The 20,444-nt window shown below is 42.1% G+C and overlaps 1 protein-coding gene across 3 annotated transcripts in view; it reads right to left on the bottom strand.

Moving 5' to 3' along the window:
- Positions 1–20,444, bottom strand: part of LOC145356680 (E3 ubiquitin-protein ligase HECW1-like) — a 434,978-nt gene that overhangs the window by 324,880 nt on the left and 89,654 nt on the right. For all 3 annotated transcript variants that reach the window (XM_080209562.1, XM_080209572.1, XM_080209579.1), the window contains one exon: positions 19,494–19,794. In XM_080209562.1, coding sequence (XP_080065688.1) covers positions 19,494–19,794 — 301 coding nt within the window. The remainder of the gene's footprint in view (positions 1–19,493; positions 19,795–20,444) is intronic.

The following is a 20,444-nucleotide window of genomic DNA, read 5'->3' on the forward strand; positions in this document are numbered from 1 at the left end:
TCTCCAACCTCCATCATCCTCTGAGGGGGAATGTGTACAGATATCTCTGACTCTGGCAGCTCCTCCCACACTGTACTGGGGACTGTAACCCTCTGCCACTGACTGCATATGCACACTCTATCCCTCTTTAGTGTTTGCATCTGTGTCTGTGCAGTGTGGACCAGGAAGACGTGACACTGCCTCCTCGAACATCTCTTCTCCCCTTAACGCCCAATGCAGTGGGATGAGAGCAGAGCTGGGATTTGTGTGAGGCACAGGATGAGTAATTTAGTATGAATGTTCTGATGCATACCATTGTCTTAACGATGGCTAACGATAGTTAGCACTGCTGCCTCGCTGTGCCAGAGACCTGAGTTCAATTCCCGGCTTGGCTCACTGTCCGAGTGGAGTCTGCACATTCTCCCCATGTCTGTGTGGGTTTCCTCTGGGTGCTCCGGTTTCCTCCCACAGTCCAAAAATGTGCAGGTTAGGTTGGTTGGCTGTGCTAAATAGACCCTAGTATTATTGGATTAACAGGGTAATTATGTAGGATTGGGGGAATAGGGCCTGGGTGGAGGGTATGGTTGGTGCAGACTCGAAGGGCTGAATGGCCTCCTTCTGCACTGTGAACCATGCTCACACCATCTTTATGAAACAACCTCTCATGCTAATGTCCTGTTGTGCTCTGCAAAATGACAGCATGATCTTCACCATTACCACCATGTGCTAACGCTTCCTTTATCACCTTCAGCAGTGCAGTGATTCACCATCACCAACAAACAGCTGCTCGGGCACCTTGCCAGTCTCCATGGCACTTTGCTCCATGGGACGATGTCCTTCAGGCAGGCTGACCCACTGCAACCCAGGCCTCTCCCAGGGAATTCTTGGTCCTTTTCATCGACAACAACATGAATTTATGTTATCCTGACACACAGCATGGAGGGATACTGCTTTCCACTGTGTCTGTGCTTCCCAGTGCTCGTTTGGATGTGCTCTGTGCACACCTATGTGAGCTGTGTACAAGTCTCAGTGCTGAAGCAGAGGTGGGTGCCATGTCTCGCATCTTAATTGCAGCATGCAGCTATACCCTTCTCTTGAAGCTCTGTGTGGATGAGCCAAGCTGCTTACCTTGTCGGAATGTAGCAAGTCATTAAACATTTTCCTGCACTGAATCCGTGAGCACTGGTGATCTCCTGCTGGGTTCACTGCAGCTGCTATTTGGTTGCTGCAGGGTAAAGGACTGAACCTTCTCTTCTGGACCTCTTCCACCAAAGCTTGATGGTCCTGGTTAGAAAATCCTGGGGCAGTTGGATCCACCCGTCCCCCAGCACCTTCACCGTGTGATGTTCCATGAATAAAACATAAGGCGCAAGGAGGTTGTGAGCCACTCAGATTAAAATTCTCTGATAAGGAAAACCCATGACGGGCCATCCATTCCAGAGTCAGCTAACAGTTGGACAACATTGTTGACAAGGTAATGGCATCTCCACTCAGATATGGGGCTTCACCATTGATGATTTACCTCTCAAGTGGGTCTTTCTGAAACCACATTTTTTTTATCTGTATCTAAGTCATCCAACCCACACCTGGCCCAGCGCCACTCACTCACTAATCCAGGGTTTCCTGTCCTAACTTCTATTCAAGCCCACCCTCCACCCACCCCAGACCACAACTCAGAAATTTGGCATTTTTTGAGGTTGGGTTCCTGGTGCCAGGAATTTTTCTATCTCTGTGCACCTGACCCTGGAGTGAAAATGTGAGCCATTGCATTTGCCAGATTGTTACTTCTGGCAATTGGCAGAGCTGTCAAGTTAAAGATCAAGATTGTAAATGTTGAGAAATCTTCAGGTAAGTTAAAAAAACGTTCCTTTGATGGCTGAAAAAGTAGAGCACATTTCACATTATTGAAATAGTTGCCTTGAATGATAACAAAATGGAAATGTTTCTTCTTTTCCCATTGCTTCTATGGATTCAGTCGAGTTGTCCACTGAGGCAACAAGTTTGAGATTTGTTTGTTTAATCAGAAGATAGAATATTACAGAGGGGCAGATGGATCACGCTCCGCGAGGAAGCGAAGTCGGGTTGGAATGGACTCCAGCTCCACACCAGCCTGCCCCATGCTGCGGGTGGGCTGTGCTAGGACATTGCAGGTGGAACATACACCCCTCACTGGGGAGGATGGCCCATCCTCCTGAGCTACTGGCCAATCAGTCCTGGCAGCAACAAGGGGGCATTCATCACTGCTGCTGAAACTGCGACCAGGAACAGGGATTAGCCCCAAGGATTCCAGAGCCTGGTATGTCTACTGTCTTGGGCAGGCAGGGTTTTGGCAATTTAAGGATGGGTTGGCGGGATGGGGAAGTGGATTTGGTGTGTTTAATGGAGCAGGCGTGGGGAAGGGGGTTACTAACTTAGGGGGGAGATGTTGTCCCCAGTAGCAAAAGGGCACACCCCAAATATATTACCCTTCTTCCTTCAGTCCTGCCTTTAGAAAAAGTTTTTTTAAAAAGGCAGCCTGCCCACTCCCAATTTTTTGGCCTGGGCAGCGTATTATTAAGCTCAATTGGGCTTGTTAATAAAGCAAATTGACCACTGATTTTTTAAATATGGCGGGCAGGTTGCCAGTCTTGGCACTTATCCTTGGGGGTGAGATCAGGGGAGGGCAGAAAGGCATTGGGGTGTTGGAGTGGGTGGACATCCACCCTATTTTACACGCCTCCCTCCCCATGCTGGCATGGCAGTAAAATGCAGCCCAGGGTGTTTAATGGACTCTTGGCTCCAATCCAGTTTCCCAATTGTTTCAGGTATGATTGACATTGTTTCTACAGCTGCTTTAAAGACTCAGAGACTTTCATGGATTACTCAATGGCATCCAACTGTTCTAATAGGGTTTGTGAATTCTGTGCGTGCGCTGGATAATGGGCGAGTAGGGTAAAGGGGCGAGGAGCTAAGGTTGAGAATGTGAGGGGATGAGAGTGATGAGGGGGGAGTTCTTAAAGTGCTCGGAAGATATGGGTGCGCCACCGATTGCCATGGGAGCTTTGGGCTAAGGAGTTTTCAGAACAGACTTGAGCCTTTTAGCCTGCCTCCTCTGGGCACATCCCGAATCCATTCCTGACTTGGGTCTGTTGGTGGCCGCCACAGCTCCTGGCCACTTTTGGCTTGGAACCCTGAAAGATTCTGCTTGTCTTGAGGAGGAGGTGGGATCATGATGCAGGATTAATCCTGTCTCCTGATTCCATCTCCCTCTCTGTCCCATGCTAATTCATGGGACCAAAGAAAGAAGAAGGAAGTCAATGATACTCTTTCACATATATCCCATTGATGCTAAGGGTTTATATTGGAAATAAGACATTTCAGTTGATTACTTTAATCTCATGACTGTGATGTGGGGCTGAATTTTCCAGATGGTAAAGTCTCCCTCCCTACCATCTGAGGAATTAGCGGGTAACACATCCCCACCCACTCCAAGTGCCCTGCCACTATTTTCTGTTCAAATGAGCATTAAGAAACTGCAGGAGGGGTTTCTGACCCATCACTTGGGAGGAAGTCCCATCTTAGAGAGCTGCCGGCCAATTTGCAAAGGGGGGTGATTGGGGTGTTGGAACAAAGGTTGGGGCGAGGAGGGAGGTCCTGTGGCCACTGGACCTTAATTGGACATCAGGTGGCCACTGTCAGAAGGCAGCTTCAAATGGAGTCACCTCTTCCTGTCCAGGGTCTTGCCCACCCCACGGTAAAATCATTGCATGGTCAGAGCACGCAGGATCCTTCAATTTCACAGCCCCCAAACACACTTACACCCCCCCATCCTGCCACACCTCACATATCCTGCCTATTTATTTTTAAGACTTTTTCCAAAGTCTTACTTTTGTATGTTGAATATATTTCTATTACAGTTTTAAAAATGGACACAATTGAAAATTGGTGTATTATTTACAATGTGAGATACTGACACACAAGTGTGACCAAGGACCATACAACAGGAAAGATGGATATATGAAAATGTGCATTCGCTATTATAGGCTGGCCTTGCACACAGGATGTTAAGCCCAAGTATCGACTTCAGGTGTAGAGGCTGCACATCACTGGTGCGAATGTGATTCAAACCTTGTTTTTAGATGTCCATTACTAATATCTGAAATTGCTTTAGTAAACTGCAACACATCCACTGTAGAGAGAACGTAATTGCAGTGTGGCAAATTTACCGAGACAATTGCAAGCTTAAGAATTTATTTGAGAAAAGTTAACAGAAAATGCATGCAGATGGAAGGTTTCTGGCACACACGCACACAGTTATGCTTATATAACAGAGAATGTCATAAAGCTGCAACTCTCCAATAATCCAGGTTGGCAGGTCTCACTGGCATCAAACTTTAAGTGTGTCTTGCTGAGCACTGCAGTCAAGAGTCTTTTATGGCACTCAAGAGAGAATGAATTAAATTCATCTTTAAAGTGGTTGCTCCCAGTCATTCCATTACTTGATAATGCTACTTTGATTTTATATTAATCGAAATGAAAAGACACTTCTTTTCTAATAACTATTATTTAAAATAACAAAGTGCTTCGCTTAGTGCCAGGGAATTTCATCAACCTCGGAACTAGCTTGGATTCCCCAATTTACAGTGGTTTCACATGGGGCTGTTTAACAGGAACATGTGAGTTAGCTCAGTGTCCTGATCAGCATTCATCTCTCAGTCAACATCACCAAAAACAAGACTATCTGGTCGTTCTCACATTTCTGTTGGTGACTATTTGCTGTGCACATCTTTAACTGCTACAGTTCCTCCATTGGACTACTCTTTAAAAGCACTTCATTGGCTGGGGGACATGTTGGTCAGTCCTGAGAGTATGAAAGCTACCATGGAAATGCAAGGATGGAATTTTACAGGGAGCTCACCCCAGCTCGGGCCTGAAGAAAAGTCAGTTCCCACAGCCATAGCATGCTGGGTTTGGTCTTAATTACCTGAGAATGGACCTCTTGCCCCTCAGTGGGGGTTGTCCCATCTTCCAGAGCTGCCAATCAAATTAGCCAATAGCTCTCATAGTTCCAGCAGTTGTAGAACTCAGTTGTGGGCACTGTTGAGAGTGCAAGTAGGTCCCGGGATCAGGATAACCTGGATCCCAGATTCTGCTAAATCTGGGTTTTTGGATGGAGAAGGAAAGGGGGCATGGATGGTTGGGAGAGCAGATTTTGGTGATCAGGTGGAAAGTAACAAAAGGGGGGAACATCTTGGGGGGGGGGGGGGGGGGCAGGGGCAGTGGTCTGTGCACACAGGACATGCACTGAAGTGCATATTCTCTTCCTTTCTGCTTATTGATTAATTTTGTTAAATACCCTTCCAAGTCCCGTCCACCTGACCTCGCCAATTGTATCATGCATGGGCAGCATTATATTAAGAACATAAGAAATAGGAGCAGGAGTAGGCAATCTAGCCCTTCGAGCCTGCCCCGCCATTCAATAAGATCATGGCTGATCTGTTGTGGCTCAGTTCCACTTTCCCGCCCTCTCCCCATAACCCTTAATCCCCTCTCTTATCAAGAACATAAGAACATAAGAAATAGGAGCAGGAGTAGGCCATCTGGCCCTTCGAGCCTGCCCCGCCATTCAATAAGATCATGGCTGATCTGTCGTGGCTCAGTTCCACTTTCCCGCCCTCTCCCCATAACCCTTAATCCCCTCTCTTATCAAAAACCCATCAACCCGCTTCTTAAAAATATTTAGCGAGGCAGCCTCCACCACTTCAACGGGCAGAGAATTCCAGAGATTCACCACCCTTTGAGTGAAGAAGTTCCTCCTCAACTCCGTTCTGAACCGCCCCCCCTTTATCTTGAGGCTGTGCCCCCTAGTCCTACTGTCTTTTTTGAGCGGGAAGAGTCTTTCCACCTCTATCCTATCCATCCCATTCATCATCTTATACGTCTCAATGAGATCTCCCCTCATTCTTCTAAACTCTAACGAGTACAAGCCTAGTTTATTCAGCCTCTCCTCATAGCTCAATCCCCTCAACTCCGGTATCAGCCTAGTAAACCTCCTCTGCACTCCCTCCAGGGCCAAAATATCCTTGCGCAGGTGCGGCGCCCAAAACTGCACACAGTACTCCAGCTGCGGCCTCACCAATGCCCTATACAGCTGCAGCAAGACCTCCCTACTTTTATATTCAATCCCCCTCGCTATGAAGGCCAGCATCCCATTCGCCTTCCTGACCACCTGCTGCACCTGCAGGCTGGGTTTTTGCGACTCATGCACAAGGACCCCGAGGTCCCTCTGCACCGTCGCCTGCTGCAGTTTTTCGCCACGTAAGTAATAGTCCTTCCTACCATTCTTCCTACCAAAGTGGACCACCTCACACTTGCCAACATTAAATTCCATTTGCCATTTCCTGGCCCATTCACCCAGCCTATCTAGATCCTTCTGCAGACTCTCCACACCCTCCGCACAATTTGCCTTTCCCCCAATCTTGGTGTCATCAGCAAATTTCGACACCCTGCACTCGGTTCCCTCCTCCAGATCATCTATATAAATGGTAAATAGCTGAGGCCCCAGCACCGACCCCTGGGGCACCCCACTAGTCACCAACCGCCAATCCGAATAGCACCCATTGACCCCCACTCTCTGCCTCCTATTTTCCGGTCACTTAGCATGGTAACCAATTGACTGTTAACTACTTTTTTTCTAAATGACAAGTGAGCTATCGGTTTTTGCACCTGCCTGGGTTTTATGGGGAATGGGTGGGGGTGGGTAGGAAGGAAGGCAGTGAACTAGTGCCCATCATATTTCATATACCCTCTACACACACTGCTAAAAGCATGCTGGGAGAGGGGTGGGGGGGTGGGTGACCATAAAACACAGCTCCAAATCTTTGTTTTTTTCTTTTCTATTTGTGCCTAATAATCCTGAGGAAGGGTATCGAGACATCTTGTTTTAATCCAAGCTACCAATTATCTTTCCTATATTTTGCCCTCTTATTTTTATCTGCTGTTTATGCTTCTTGGTGTCTGTTCTATTTTGTGTCTATTATCTTTTCCTGGCCTCTCTCCAGTATCTGTTTTGCTGTATAATTCACTCTGGGTAGATGAAATTAAACATATAATTTGGGGAGCTCACACAGCAGCAGTCAAGGATTAAAATGTATTTTCAAGATCACAGTTTTTCAAGATAATTTCTGGTATTATTTTAGAGGAGGAGAGATTTGGGAAGATGAACAGAAAACTTCATTTATTGCTTGTTACCGGTAGTAAACTTGAACTCTTTGGTGTCACCAATGTATTCCATGCAGCTATATAAAAAGTGCCAAATTGGCAATACTACATACAACTTTGTAATATAAAAGGTAATCTGAAATGGTCCAATTCCTCTACGGTTCTGCTTCGGCACTTGAATAAACAAGCACAATAGCTTCTACATTCTGTCAAGTGAAGGATCAATGCCAATGTGATGATCCAATTTTAATGTTCTAAATTTATCCTCACAATGTATGCATCACTTCAAAATATTTGTATCAAAAATTTATTTTCTACCTCAAGACTACGTTGCATGTGTTTAACGGGGCAACCATTTGTACAGTAATAGATAAAAATAAGAACATTTTAATTTAATAGCTTCTTCTATGGTTGCTTTGTATCATTCTGGCACGAATAAATTTCATTGAAAAAGATCCATGCAGATTTTAACCACAATTTTCTACACAAAACTCCAATATGAATAACCAACTAATATTATAATTATCTCTTTGGGTATATTGCTTTAAGCTGTCTCTGTTTATTCAGAGTAACATGTAGTTAGCTGTCTTACTCTATCTGCAGCACATTAATTGCAAATACTGATGTAGAAGTGTTTTAAATAAAGGATACATAATGAGGATTGGCTGAGAGCCCAGAAATCCATTTGTGTTGTTATATATTTAAAAGAGTTGCATGTTTGCTTTAAGAGCTGATCACATTATTTGACGGTGATGTCGCTAGGGTGTTTCACAGGCTCCTGCTTTTAGTTTCTGTTTGTATGCTGTGCAGTGCAGAAAACATTTTTCTCAATGAAATCTGTTATGTGTTAGTTTGAATTTATGTGAGTAAACCACATCTTTCCTTTTTGTGTAATACCCACAACTCCTAATGTAGTTCGGACATTACAGAAAGAAAATGTGCAATGAGTCAGGATTTGTTTTAATCAAGAACATTAAAAAAAGATCCTAAGAGAAAGAAAAATCATTGTGGACCCTCACACTTCAAATGTTAGAAGACTGGGGCGAAGAATTAAAAGTTGAAGTGCCAGTGCAGGAAAACAAAGTAAGCAAGAAAGCTCTCTGTGTGGTTTTCAAAGATGGAGTTTTCTGATCAGAGAAGGGTGAGATTTCCAGGCAGTGTCATCATATTTGAAATGTTTGCTGTACATCTGAGCCCATTAAAAAAAATACATCAAGTCAACAGTCTAACGCATAAACAGGAGAGTACTAGGGAGACAGTAAAATAAAATATACTGAGCAGTCTTGAAACATTTGTGCCTGTAAGAGAAATAGCAGGTTAATTCAGATTCACAGCTCCTTTCAATGAACAAAATGAACCATGGAGTTCCTATGCTGAGCATTTTCAATACTTTGTACAAGCAAACAAAATTGCAAATGAGTTGCTCATACCAGTTTTTTCTCAGTGCAATAGGACAGAGTTCAAGTGAATCTTAGATTAAAGCCCAAAGGTCAACCAAAAAGTCTCAAAGCAAGAGCAGAGCCATATGCAATTCATTCCAAAGTCAAAGAAGAATTAGTACGACTTTTTAGCACTGGCATGTTGAGCCATTTACAATGATTATACCTATCATGAAACCAGATGGTTCAGTCTGTATTTGTGGTGATTTTAAAACAACCATCAATCCAGTGTAGTGTGCTAATCAATATTTGTTTCCTTTCATTGTTTGCTGGGGTTATCAGGTGAGAGGAAATTAATCAAGATTGACCTTTCACAAGCATATTTACAGATGAATATAGTCATTGAATCTCAACCATTGCTTACCATCATTACTCATCAAGGTCTTTTTCATTATAAAATATTGGCTTTCGTAACAACGTACAAAGATTGTTCCAAAGATCAATGGATCAGGTTTTAAGTGGTACCTCTGATATATGATGCTAAATGGATGATATTCTAATTACAGGGTCCAGTGAACAGGAGCACTTGAATAATCTAGAAGCAACATTGAAATGGCTTCAAGCACATTGTCTACGTATCAAGGAAGAAAAGTGTGATTTTCTTTCCAGCCATCAGTGAAAGCCTACCTAAAGCACCTAAAAAGATGGAAGCAATTTTAGAAGCACTACGTCTGACAAATGTGACACAACTGGGGTTCTTTCTAGGCTTAGTATATTATTATGGCAAATTTGTTCTAAAATTAACAACATTATTGAAGTCAATGCATAATTATTTGTGAAACAGTCATGGACTGGACAACAGAATGTGAGAAAGCATACAAGAATGTCAAAGATTCTTTGCAGAACTCAGAAGTATTGGTTTCACACATTATGCCTTTAGGAGAAGAATGATCAATAGCTTTTGCTTCGTGCGCTCTGACTAATGTTGAATCTAACTATACTCAACTCGAAAAAGAAACATTGAGTATAATTTTTGGCATATGAAGATCTCAGTAAGACTGTAAGGAGAATAAGGAAAGTGATAGGCAGAGAAATCAAAGATCAGAGTCAGATAAGGACTGACTAATAAATTTTAGGAAAGGGAAAAGAAATGTTAAAAGTGCCCTACTTAAAGTTTTGTACCTGAATGCTTGGAGCATTCGAAACAAAATGGATGAATTAATTGCATGGATAGACGTAAAGGGATATGATATAGTTGGCATTACAGTGACGTGGCTCCAAGGTGAGCAAGGATGGGAACTAAACATTGAGGGTTATTCAGTTTTTAGGAAGGACAGACGGGAAAGAAAAGGTGGTGGAATTGCATTGTTGAGTAAAAATGATATTGATATGATATCGGGGAAAGATATTAGCATAGAGGTGGAATTTGTATGGGTCGAGTTAAGAAACCACAAAGGGCAAAAACCATTGGCGGGGATGGTATACAGACTACCAAACTGTAGTGGTAATGTTGGGAAAAGCTTAGACAGGAAATCGGAGATGCATGTATTAAAGGAACACCTGTGATGATGGGCAATTTTAATCTACATATAGATTGGAAGAGTCAAATTAGTCACAGTACAACAGAGAAAGAACTTCTGGAGTGAATACGAGATGGCTTTCTGGAGCAATATGTTGAAGTGCCAACAAGGCCATATTGGACTGGGTGTTGTGCAATGAGAAAAGATTAGTTGGCAATCTAGTTGTGAGAGAATGCATTGTAGAATATGGTTAATATGGTAGAATTCTTTGGCAAGGTGGATAATCATGTAGTTGATTCTGAGACCAGGATCCTGAATCTCAACAAAGGTAACTATGATGGTATAAAGCATGAAATTGCAATGATGGACTAGGAAACATTACTGAAAGGAAAAACAATGGACAAGCAATGGCAGACATTTATAGAACAAGTAGTGAACTCCAGAAGTTGTTTATTCTTGTTTGGCACAAGAGTAGTAAGGGAATTCTGGCCAAACCATGGCTTACAAGTGAAAGTAGAGACAGTATAAGATTGAAGGAAGAAGCATACAAATTGGCAAGAAAAAGTAATAGGACTGGGGATTAGGAGCAGTTTAAAATTCAGCAAAGGAGGTACAAGGGATTGATTAAGAAGGGAAAAATAGAGTGCGATAGTGAGCTGGCGAGGCACATAAAAACTGACTATAAAAGTTTCTATAGATAGGTAAAGAGAAAATGATTGACAAAAGTGAATTCCCTTCATCAGGAATGGGATAATTCATAACAGGGAATAAAGAAATGGCTGAGGAATTAAATTTGTACTTTGCTTCAGTCTTCACAAAGGAAGACATGAAAAATGTACCAGAAGTGCTGAGAGAAACATGTTTTCGTGAGGAGCTCAAGGAAATCAGCATTGGTAGAGAAATGGTTTTGGGGAAATTGATGGAATTGAAAGTGGATAAATCCCCAGGTCCTGATAATCTTCCTCCTGAGGAAGCGGCTTTGGAAATAGTAGATCCATTGCTAGCTATTCTCCAAAATTCTTTGGACTCTGGAATAGTTCCTACAAATCGGAGGGTGGCTAATATAAACCCACAGTCAAAAAGGGAGGTAGTGAGAAAGCAGGGAACCATAGACCAGTGAGCCTAATTTGGTACTCAGTCTATTATCAAGGATTTCATATCTCGGCATTTGGAAGGCAGTGGTATAATCAGACAAAGTCAGCATGGATTTACAAAAGGAAAATCATACTTGACGAATCTATTTGAATTTTTTGAGGGTGTAACTAGTGGAGTTGACTGAGGAGAATCAGCGGATGTGGTTTATTTAGACTTTCAGAAGACTTTCCACAAGGTTTCACATAACAGATTTGTATGTACAGTTAAAGAACATGGGATTGCAGCTAATGTCTTAAGATGGATAGAAATCTGGTTCGCAGACAGGAAGCAAAGGGTTGGCATAAATGGGTCTTTTTCTGATTGGCAATCAGTGACTAGTGAGGTTCTACAGGGATCTGTGCTAGGATCAGCAAGGATGGAAACAACTTATCCAACTGTTCACATTATATGTTAATGATTTGGAAGAGGGAACCGAATGTATTATCTCCAAATTTGCAGATGATACTCTTATATTAGGAACAAGAGAGTGGTTAGAGGGAAAATTGGTCCTCTTAGGGACAAAGGAGGAGAGCTATGCATCAAGTCTGAGGGAATGGGGGAGATCCTGAATGAATACTTTGCGTCGGTATTCACAAAGGAGAGGGGCTTGGTGTCTTGTAATGAGCTGTAGATCAGTTGAAGGAAATATCCATTACGAGGGAGGAAGTGTTAGGGTTTTTAAGTAGCATAAAAACTGATAAAGCTCCGGGGCCTGATGGTATTTATCCCAGGCTGCTTAGGGAGGTGAAAGATAAAATTGCTGGGCCTCTGACGCAAATCTTTGTCTCTTCTTTGGACACAGGTGAGGTCCCAGAGGACTGGAGGGTAGCTAATGTGGTACCGCTGTTTAAAAAGGGCAGTAGGGATAACCCTGGTAATTATAGGCCAGTGAGTTTGACATCGGTGGTAGGAAACTTGTTGGAAAAAATTCTTAGGGATAGGATGTATAAGCATTTGAAGCGTTACGATCTGATTAGGGATACGCAACATGGCTTTGTTCAGGGGAGGTCTTGCCTTACGAATCTGGTAGAATTTTTTGAGGAGGTGACAAAAACGGTTGACGATGGGCGAGCCGTTGATGTCATCTATATGGATTTTAGTAAGGCTTTTGACCAAGTCCCTCACGGTAGGCTGGTAGAAAAGGTTAAGGCGCATGGGATACAAGGACAGGTAGCTAGATGGATTGAAAACTGGCTGGGCAACAGGAGACAGAGAGTAGTAGTGGAAGGGTCCTTTTCTGGCTGGAGGTCTGTCACCAGTGGTGTGCATCTTACCAGTGGTATGCCACAGGGCTCAGTACTGGGACCTCTTCTCTTCGTAATATATATGTAAACGACTTGGAAGAGGGCGTACGTGGTGTGATCAGCAAGTTTGCAGATGACACCAAGATGGCAGGGTTGGCGGATAGTGAGGAAGATTGTCAGGTGACACAGCAGGATATAGATAGGTTGGTATACTGGGCAGATAGATGGCAGATGGAATTTAATCCTGACAAATGCGAGGTGAGGCATTTTGGAAGGAATAATGCAGGGAGGAGTTACATGATAAAAGGTAGACCAATTAAGAGTATAGAAATGCAGAGGGACCTGGGAGTGCAAGTGCACAAGTCTCTGATGGTGGCAACACAGGTGGAGAAGGTTGCAAAGAAAGCTTATGGAATGCTAGCCTTTGTAGGAAGGGGTATAGAATATAAGAGCTGGCGTCTAATGCTTCAGTTGTACAGAACGTTGGTTAGACCGCATTTGGAGTACTGCGTCCAGTTCTGGTCACCTTACTACTGGAAGGACGTGGAGACCCTGGAGAGGGTGCAGAGGAGGTTTACCAGGATGTTGCCTGGCATGGAAGGACTGGGTTATGAGGAAAGATTGGGTAAACTGGGGCTCTTCTCCTTAGAAAGACGGAGATTAAGGAGGGATCTAATAGAGGTGTATAAAATAATGAAGGGTATAGATAGAGTCAACAGTGGCAGATTGGAGACAACTATCACGAGAGGTCACGAGCTAAGGGTGAGGGGGGAGAAGTATAATTTGGATACTCGAGGAAGGTTTTTCACACAGAGGGTCGTGGGGGTATGGAATGTGCTACCAAGTAAGGTGGTGGAGGCAGGCACGTTGGACTTGTTCAAGGTTTACTTAGATAGACACATGAGTGAAACAGGGATGGAGGGTTATAGAAGACGGTTTTAAAAAGGGTCAGAGCCTCGGGACGACACTGGAAATGTAATATTACATGTTAATGTTTTGTCTGTTTTAATCCACAGGTGTCGGTCCACCTTGTTGTCAAATGAGGGGCATGCACACGGGGGGTCATGCGTGGGCTGCTCTTGGATGTTTCAAGAGTGGCCTAGTACTTCATGTTGTTGTGTGTGCTTAAACCTGGACCAGCAGACGGGCACCACAACAGCTCAGTGACTATCACTGCTAGCTGTGCAGATACATGGATTTGGGCCTGTGTCTGTGGGAGTTTGCGCATTCTCCCTGTGGTTGCGTGGGTTTCCTCCGGGTGCTCCGGTTTCCTCCCACACCCCAAAGATGCGCTCTTAGGCTGATTGGTGCACCAAATTGACCCTACACTATTCTCCCCTGAATCTGGCTACAATAGGGGTACCATTTGCATACACATGGGGCAAGGTAGGTGTAGGAAAATCCTTTGTTAAGATGGCGGCTCGGGCTCGTTGGGCCGAAGGGCCTGTTTCCCATGCTGGGTTGTTCTTTGTTGGGTTAGAGGGTGAGCTGTGATGAGGACACAGAGATGCTTCAGTATGATTTGGACTGGCTAAATGTGTGGGCATCTGCATGGCAATTGCAGTATAATGTGGATAAATGTGAGGTTATCCACTTTGGCAATAATAGGAAGACCAGTCATTACTTGAATGGGTGAAATTGAGAGAGGTGGATACTCAATGAAACCTTGGAGTCCTTGTGCATCAGTCACTGAAAGTAAGCGTGCAGGTAACACAGGCAATAAAGACGACAAATGATATGTTGGCCTTCATAGCGAGAGAATTTGATTATAGGGATAGGCATTTTTTGCTGCAATTGTATAGGGCATTGGTAAGGCGACACCTGGAGTATTGTGTGCTGATTTCATGTCTTTATCTGAGAAAGGATGTCCTTGCTACAGAGGGAGTAGAGCAAAAGTTAACCAGGCTGACTCCTGGGATGGCAGGTCTGTCATATGAGGAGAGACTATGTCAGTTAGGATTATATTCACTGGAATTTAGAAGAGTGAGAGAGGTTCTCAAAGAAATTAATAAAATTCTAACAGGGTTAGACAAGGTAGAATCAGAAAGAATGTTCCCAATGGTAGGGAAATCCAGAACGAGGAAGTATAGTTTGAGGGTAAGGGGTAAACCTTTTAGAATTGAGGTGAGGGGAAATTTCTTGACCCTGAGAGTGGTGAATCTGTAGAATTCACTACCACAGAAAGTAGTTGAGACCAAAACGTTGTGCGATTTCAAGAAGGAATTAGATATAGCTCTTGGGGCTAAAGGGATCAAGGGATATGGGCAGGAGGAGTGATCAGGGTATTGAATTCGATTATCAGCCATGATCCTAATAAATGGCACAGCAGGCTCAAAGGGCCAAATGGCCTACTCCAGCTTCTAATTTCTATGTTTCATCATTATTTATATGGTTAACCTAACACATTATCAACTAATTATTGATGTTAATTACTATTTTTGAGCCATACAAAGGCAAACTGTAGTTACAAAGGTGGTCACTGACCTTATCTGTACACTCTTACCACTAGAGTGCTATGTTGATGCATTATCATGATTCTCTTTGTCCATTGAGCAGCTGCCGCCAACTTGTTTTGCTAATATTCTTTATTTTTCACTGGTAAATCATTTGCCTGTGAAAGCTTCACAAGTTCTGACACTCACCAGAAATTGGGGACGGTGATGGAATGATAGCTGGAATGCATTTTATATTTCCTGATTTGAAACTATGGGCAGAATTTTCCTGACCCACCTGAATTGTAGTGGGCAGGACACAGACTATGCAAAGGTCCACTGACCTCAGCAGGATTTTCTGGTCTCAGGATGAGCACAGCTGGAAAATCCCATTTCATATGTCAAAAAAGATTGCATTGACTATCCAAGCTGTGTGTCTATTGTGGGGAATTCGAGTGATCAGTCTTCCTAGTCTGCGTGGAAGTGTTTTTGAACAACCACATGAAGTTCATCCTGACATATTCTGGATGAAGAAATTAGCATGCTGTTACTTCTGGAGGCCGGGTCCCGATGCTCCAATTGAAGAAAAAGAGAGGCAGTATTGATCCTGTGCAAAAATAAGAAATACACTGCCACAGTCTCCTTTACATCCTTGGGAGTGGCCTAAAATGCGATGACATGTAGATTTTGCTGGTCTATTTGGTAGTTACATGTTCTTTATCATAACTGACGCAAATTCAAAGGAGCAAGATGTTGTTCTCATGAGATCTACTAGATATAAACAAACCATTGAAAAACTTGACAACATTTTGCAAAATTTGGTAAACTGGAACAGATTGTTAGCGATTACGGTTCAGTTTACTAGAATTTGAGGATTATCACAAAGTAAGTAGTATTCTGCATACGAAATCTACCCCTTAGCATCCATTAATCAATAGGTTAGCTGAAAGATTCATACAATCCTTGAAGCATTCTTTAAAATCCTCAAAACAGCAAGATTCATTATCACGTCATGTGAATAGCTTTTTGGCATCTTATAGAACTACCACTCACGCGCCTATTCAAAGTTCACCTGCATTACTAATCTTAATGAGAAGTTGAGAACTACATTTGATTTCTTATTTTCTCCAGAAATTTCAGAGATAGCAGAGCATCAACAACAATCTCAAGTTGCCAGATGAGAAATCAAGGCAAAACAATGCTAATTTCAACAAGGAGGATGAGTGTCAGCGCATAATTACGCCACAAGTTAGAAATGGATACCAGCCACAGTTTTAGCAAAAGCAGGTACAATTTCTTACAAGGTTCAAACTGAAACACCATGCTGACCAATCGCTGTCTTTTCAAAATAATTTCTTAGAATCATCTCCAGGAGTACCAACTTCTTTAGTCTCTAGTGTTGTGAATACTACAATGGAAGACTTGATTGAATTAGAGTTGACTGACAACTGTGCTGAAGCTAATATACCATGTGAGAATGATGCCAAATTAGTTCCAAGAAATGACTACTGAAGTTCCAAATCAAGCACAGCCAAATTTCAGAACATTGTATACAACCAAAGTGGAATAGATATTCTCCTGACCAAGTTTCTTAATGACTGTGTAGAAGGATTAATGATGCATTGACCTGTGCCTAAAGTTTTATTTATCCTATGTAGAACATCATGCTAATTTGTTGTCATGACCACAGAAGTAAAGGGGGAGGGATGTAATGTACTTAAAAGGGTTGCATATTTGCTTTAAGAGCTGATCAGATGATTTAATGTCATTGGAGTATTTCAGAGGCTTCTGTTTTACTTTCAGTTTGTACTCTGTACATTGTAGAGAACATCTCTTTCAATAAATGAACTTGTTCACAAGAAAGTTTTTAATCATGGGTGAATTACCTTTTTTTGTTTTGTTTTACACATCCTACTGTCATTATAAGGGCCATTGTTTTATATAGTATATAATGGATGACTGGGCAATGAAGTGCCATAGCTTAACATGGGGGAATGAGATATAGAGGATGTAAGAGGGGAAAACCTTGGCATGGGAGCATGATGGGCCACAAGGGTTGTTTGGCGTACCTAGGTGGGTATAGGAGGATTGAGAATCTACAGCAGTTTTTTGAGGTATATTGAGTAATCTTTTCTTTACATGTAAAATTAATTGTAATTAATTACATCAATCTTGGCATGAGGCACCATAACAGATATGAGGAGAGCATAGCTTGGCAAGGGAGCACGATGAGTGGAGGCATGAAGCAACACAGATGGGCCATGGGAAATGTGTAAGGACTATAAGGGATGAGGCCTATCTGTTTTATTTTAACTTAGCAATATCCTTTTGCAGAACCCTTATGTCCGCCTCACAACTTACTTTTGTATTTATCTTTGTCTCATTTGTAAATTTAGCAACATTACATTTGGTCCATTCAACCAAATCATTAATATATATATAGCAAATAGTAGAGGCTCCACCATTAATCTGTGTGGCACTCCACTCCACCAGTTACAGCTTGCCAACCTGAAAATGACCCATTTATCCCTTCTCTGTGTTTCCTGTTTGGGCCTTGTGGTTCCATCACGGGGGCATGGAGGGCTGGCTCTTATGTCCCTCCAATCTCCTACTGAGGATCCTCAGGGAGTTGTTTCACTGTGATAAACTGCCCTTTAAATGAGGTCTTAATTTGAGTCAGTAACATGAATTACTATCTCGGATGAGAAAGTTGTTTATTCCTGTGGCAGCTATGACAGCAAAGTAGCCCACTGGCGGCGTAACATCAAAGAGCCATCCTTTTGGGATTCTTCTCAAAATTTCCAGCTCCGTCGGCCTCCAAGCCAGTTTCCTGGGGTTTAGGAAAATTCACGCCTTGGTATTTAAATATTTGTATTTAGCATTTAAAGTAGCAAGGCACCCACTTAGAGTGGTTTGGTCGCCTGCCCAGCTCCCAGCTCAGTTAAAACCAGATGTGGAGAAGTTGGAGGTGAATCTGGGTTGGGAATTTGATTTTCAAGATTTTAAACCCAACATGATGCAAATCTGACCTATTTTGTTTAAAAGTCACTTTGATTCAGTTAGCACTTTATGATTAACTTAGAAATGTCTCATTGTAATTAATTTTACATGTAAAGAAAAGATTACTAAATATACACATTGGTAGTAAATGCCTTAGCCCACTATATTGCCATCTTCATCATACACTGGCATGCTAATCTTTACACTACATAATTTCAAGGTCATAGTTTTGAGGAACCAAAGATCACATTTATTGACAGAAGAGAATGGTATATGCATTTGATATAAATTTGCGTTGAGTAATTTTGAAGATGAGGTGAAGAGGACAGTCATTGTCATCTAAGTTTAAAAAGGTTTTCTAATTAGTTATTTAGAAAGTCCAAAGTCAAAGCCATAACGTAGCAGTGGACTTCTTTATGATGGTGATAGTAACCCATGATCTTAGTTGTATTGGATCCTGGCATCTCAGACGCACTTATCAGCTCACCAGGCAGTGGGTGAACAGCCTTAGACCACTAAGTAATGCTGGATTATCTTTGTCCCTGTCAAGGCTTTGTTCATACAAATAAGATGGGGCAATGGCATCTTTCCAAAAAGGGCAGGTGGATTTAAGCCTAAAGTGACCCAATCCAGGCCACTGAAGTTTTCAATTTAACTCACAATACAATGTTCACTACTTGACATTTGCCAGTTAATTATTGTGAAAGATTAAGAGCATGCCTATTACAACGCTGTCAGCAACTATGGAGAAGCAGGAAACCATCAGACATCAATTTTAATCGAACTAATTTGTGATTGAGGTAAGATGAAGTGGAAGGTAAACGGTCCACTTATGGATGACACTTCAAAAATGGCTGATTGTACCAGGTAAACAAATTTAGTCATTGAAAAGGATCGGCCTACAATAAATAAGTGTCAGCCACTTGCTGTGAAATTGTGGAGTAAAGCAGTGGAATTATAAACTCTGACTAAGCAATCAGGATTAGAATTTGCCCAAGAGTCTCCCAATCTCCTGCCTTAACCTTAGCAGTGGTTTTGTGAAAAGCCCAGAGAAACTGTGTACATGACCACTTTCACTACTTCCCCAGCACTTCAGCAGTTCCCTTGAATTTGACACAGGTAATCAGCAGAAACTTCCTGGAAATTATTGGCTTCAGTTTCAAAGTAAGAGCATATTATTCTCAGCATTTCACTTATCAATCATTCTTGAATTACACCTTGTTGTATCATATTTATGTTATTCATCAACATCTTCTCAACCTTGCCCCTCGCTTGAGGTGTGATGATCCTCAGGTTAAATCAACCCCTGTCAGTTCTCAAAGGCGAGAGCAGCCTCTGGTCACCTAGGACTATGGCAACTTTACCTTTACTGTTGATATTCATGTGAAATATGCAAAAGTATACAATAGCTAGAAAATGATCAGATAGGTAAAAGATGTTTATTATTTTCAAGCCAGTTCTCCATCTATGTGATGAATTTGGTGTTATTTGCATGACCTGAAAATTTTCCAATGCTTTAGATAAAGCACCGATAACCATAAACGCTAAACACAATTACGAGACTAATTCTCCACATAAGTAATCAATGGTTGGAAACAGCCTTACCTACAAGATACATTCCAATCCAGTCCCCAGCGTCCACCTCTTCCTTGATGTCCCAACAGATGATGAGGTCTTGTGACTGGCCGATGGTATATCGGGAACTGCTGACCATCAGGGTGGAACGACTGCCTGAGTTCACCAGGTTCGTGTCACTGTTCGCTCTTGGGATGGTGACAGCCATGTTACGGAATTGCTCAGGGTTGTAGCTGTACCTGAGGGGATCTTTGCATCGACGGCGGGTCTGTGAATTTCGGGAAGGCGACGCCATAGCTGCCAAACCCAGAAACCTATTCTGGTATAAATTCTGAAATAATATAATTAGACTTTTAATACCATATCAACTTTTCATGCTTATCTACAATAACTACAATTATGAATAAATGAATGATGGTAGCATGAGGACCAATATGTTTATCAAACACATTCAGCAGTAATTTTAATCACTATGATCACTCATATAATACCTTGTTAATTATCAGATTTCAGAGCAAATTATTAATATTCAGAAAATAGAAGTGCAACACTCATGAAGTACAATGGAATTAGGCAGCATGCTGCTTGAAGCATTTCTTCTCATGAAAATCATTTAAAAATTAAGAACGGTGCCTTAGGTTATTACAAGAAGAAAAAAGGGTTGGAAAATCTTTCAAAACTGTTTGATAAAATGTGCTTGCTTCTCAACTTTCATGTGCTTAGTGGGGAAATTAGCTTGACTCAGAAAGTAAATTAAAATGTATTCACTGAAAACATTCAAATGTTTGCTGCTCTTTTAGGTAAATTCATGTTACCATATATTCTGACATTCTCGCCACCTTAGCAGTTCAATTCCATCCCCGCTGACTTTGGATAGCTGGAGAACTTTACAAGGAAACTGAGGAAAATGAGGCTGTTAACCATGTTAAAAGAAAATCTCCATTTAAAGAGACCTGGACTTCAGCTTTAGTTATTAATTGT

Source organism: Carcharhinus amblyrhynchos, chromosome 2 (genome assembly GCF_965287045.1).
Source record: "Carcharhinus amblyrhynchos chromosome 2, sCarAmb.v2.hapA, whole genome shotgun sequence".
Classification (NCBI taxonomy): domain Eukaryota; kingdom Metazoa; phylum Chordata; class Chondrichthyes; order Carcharhiniformes; family Carcharhinidae; genus Carcharhinus; species Carcharhinus amblyrhynchos.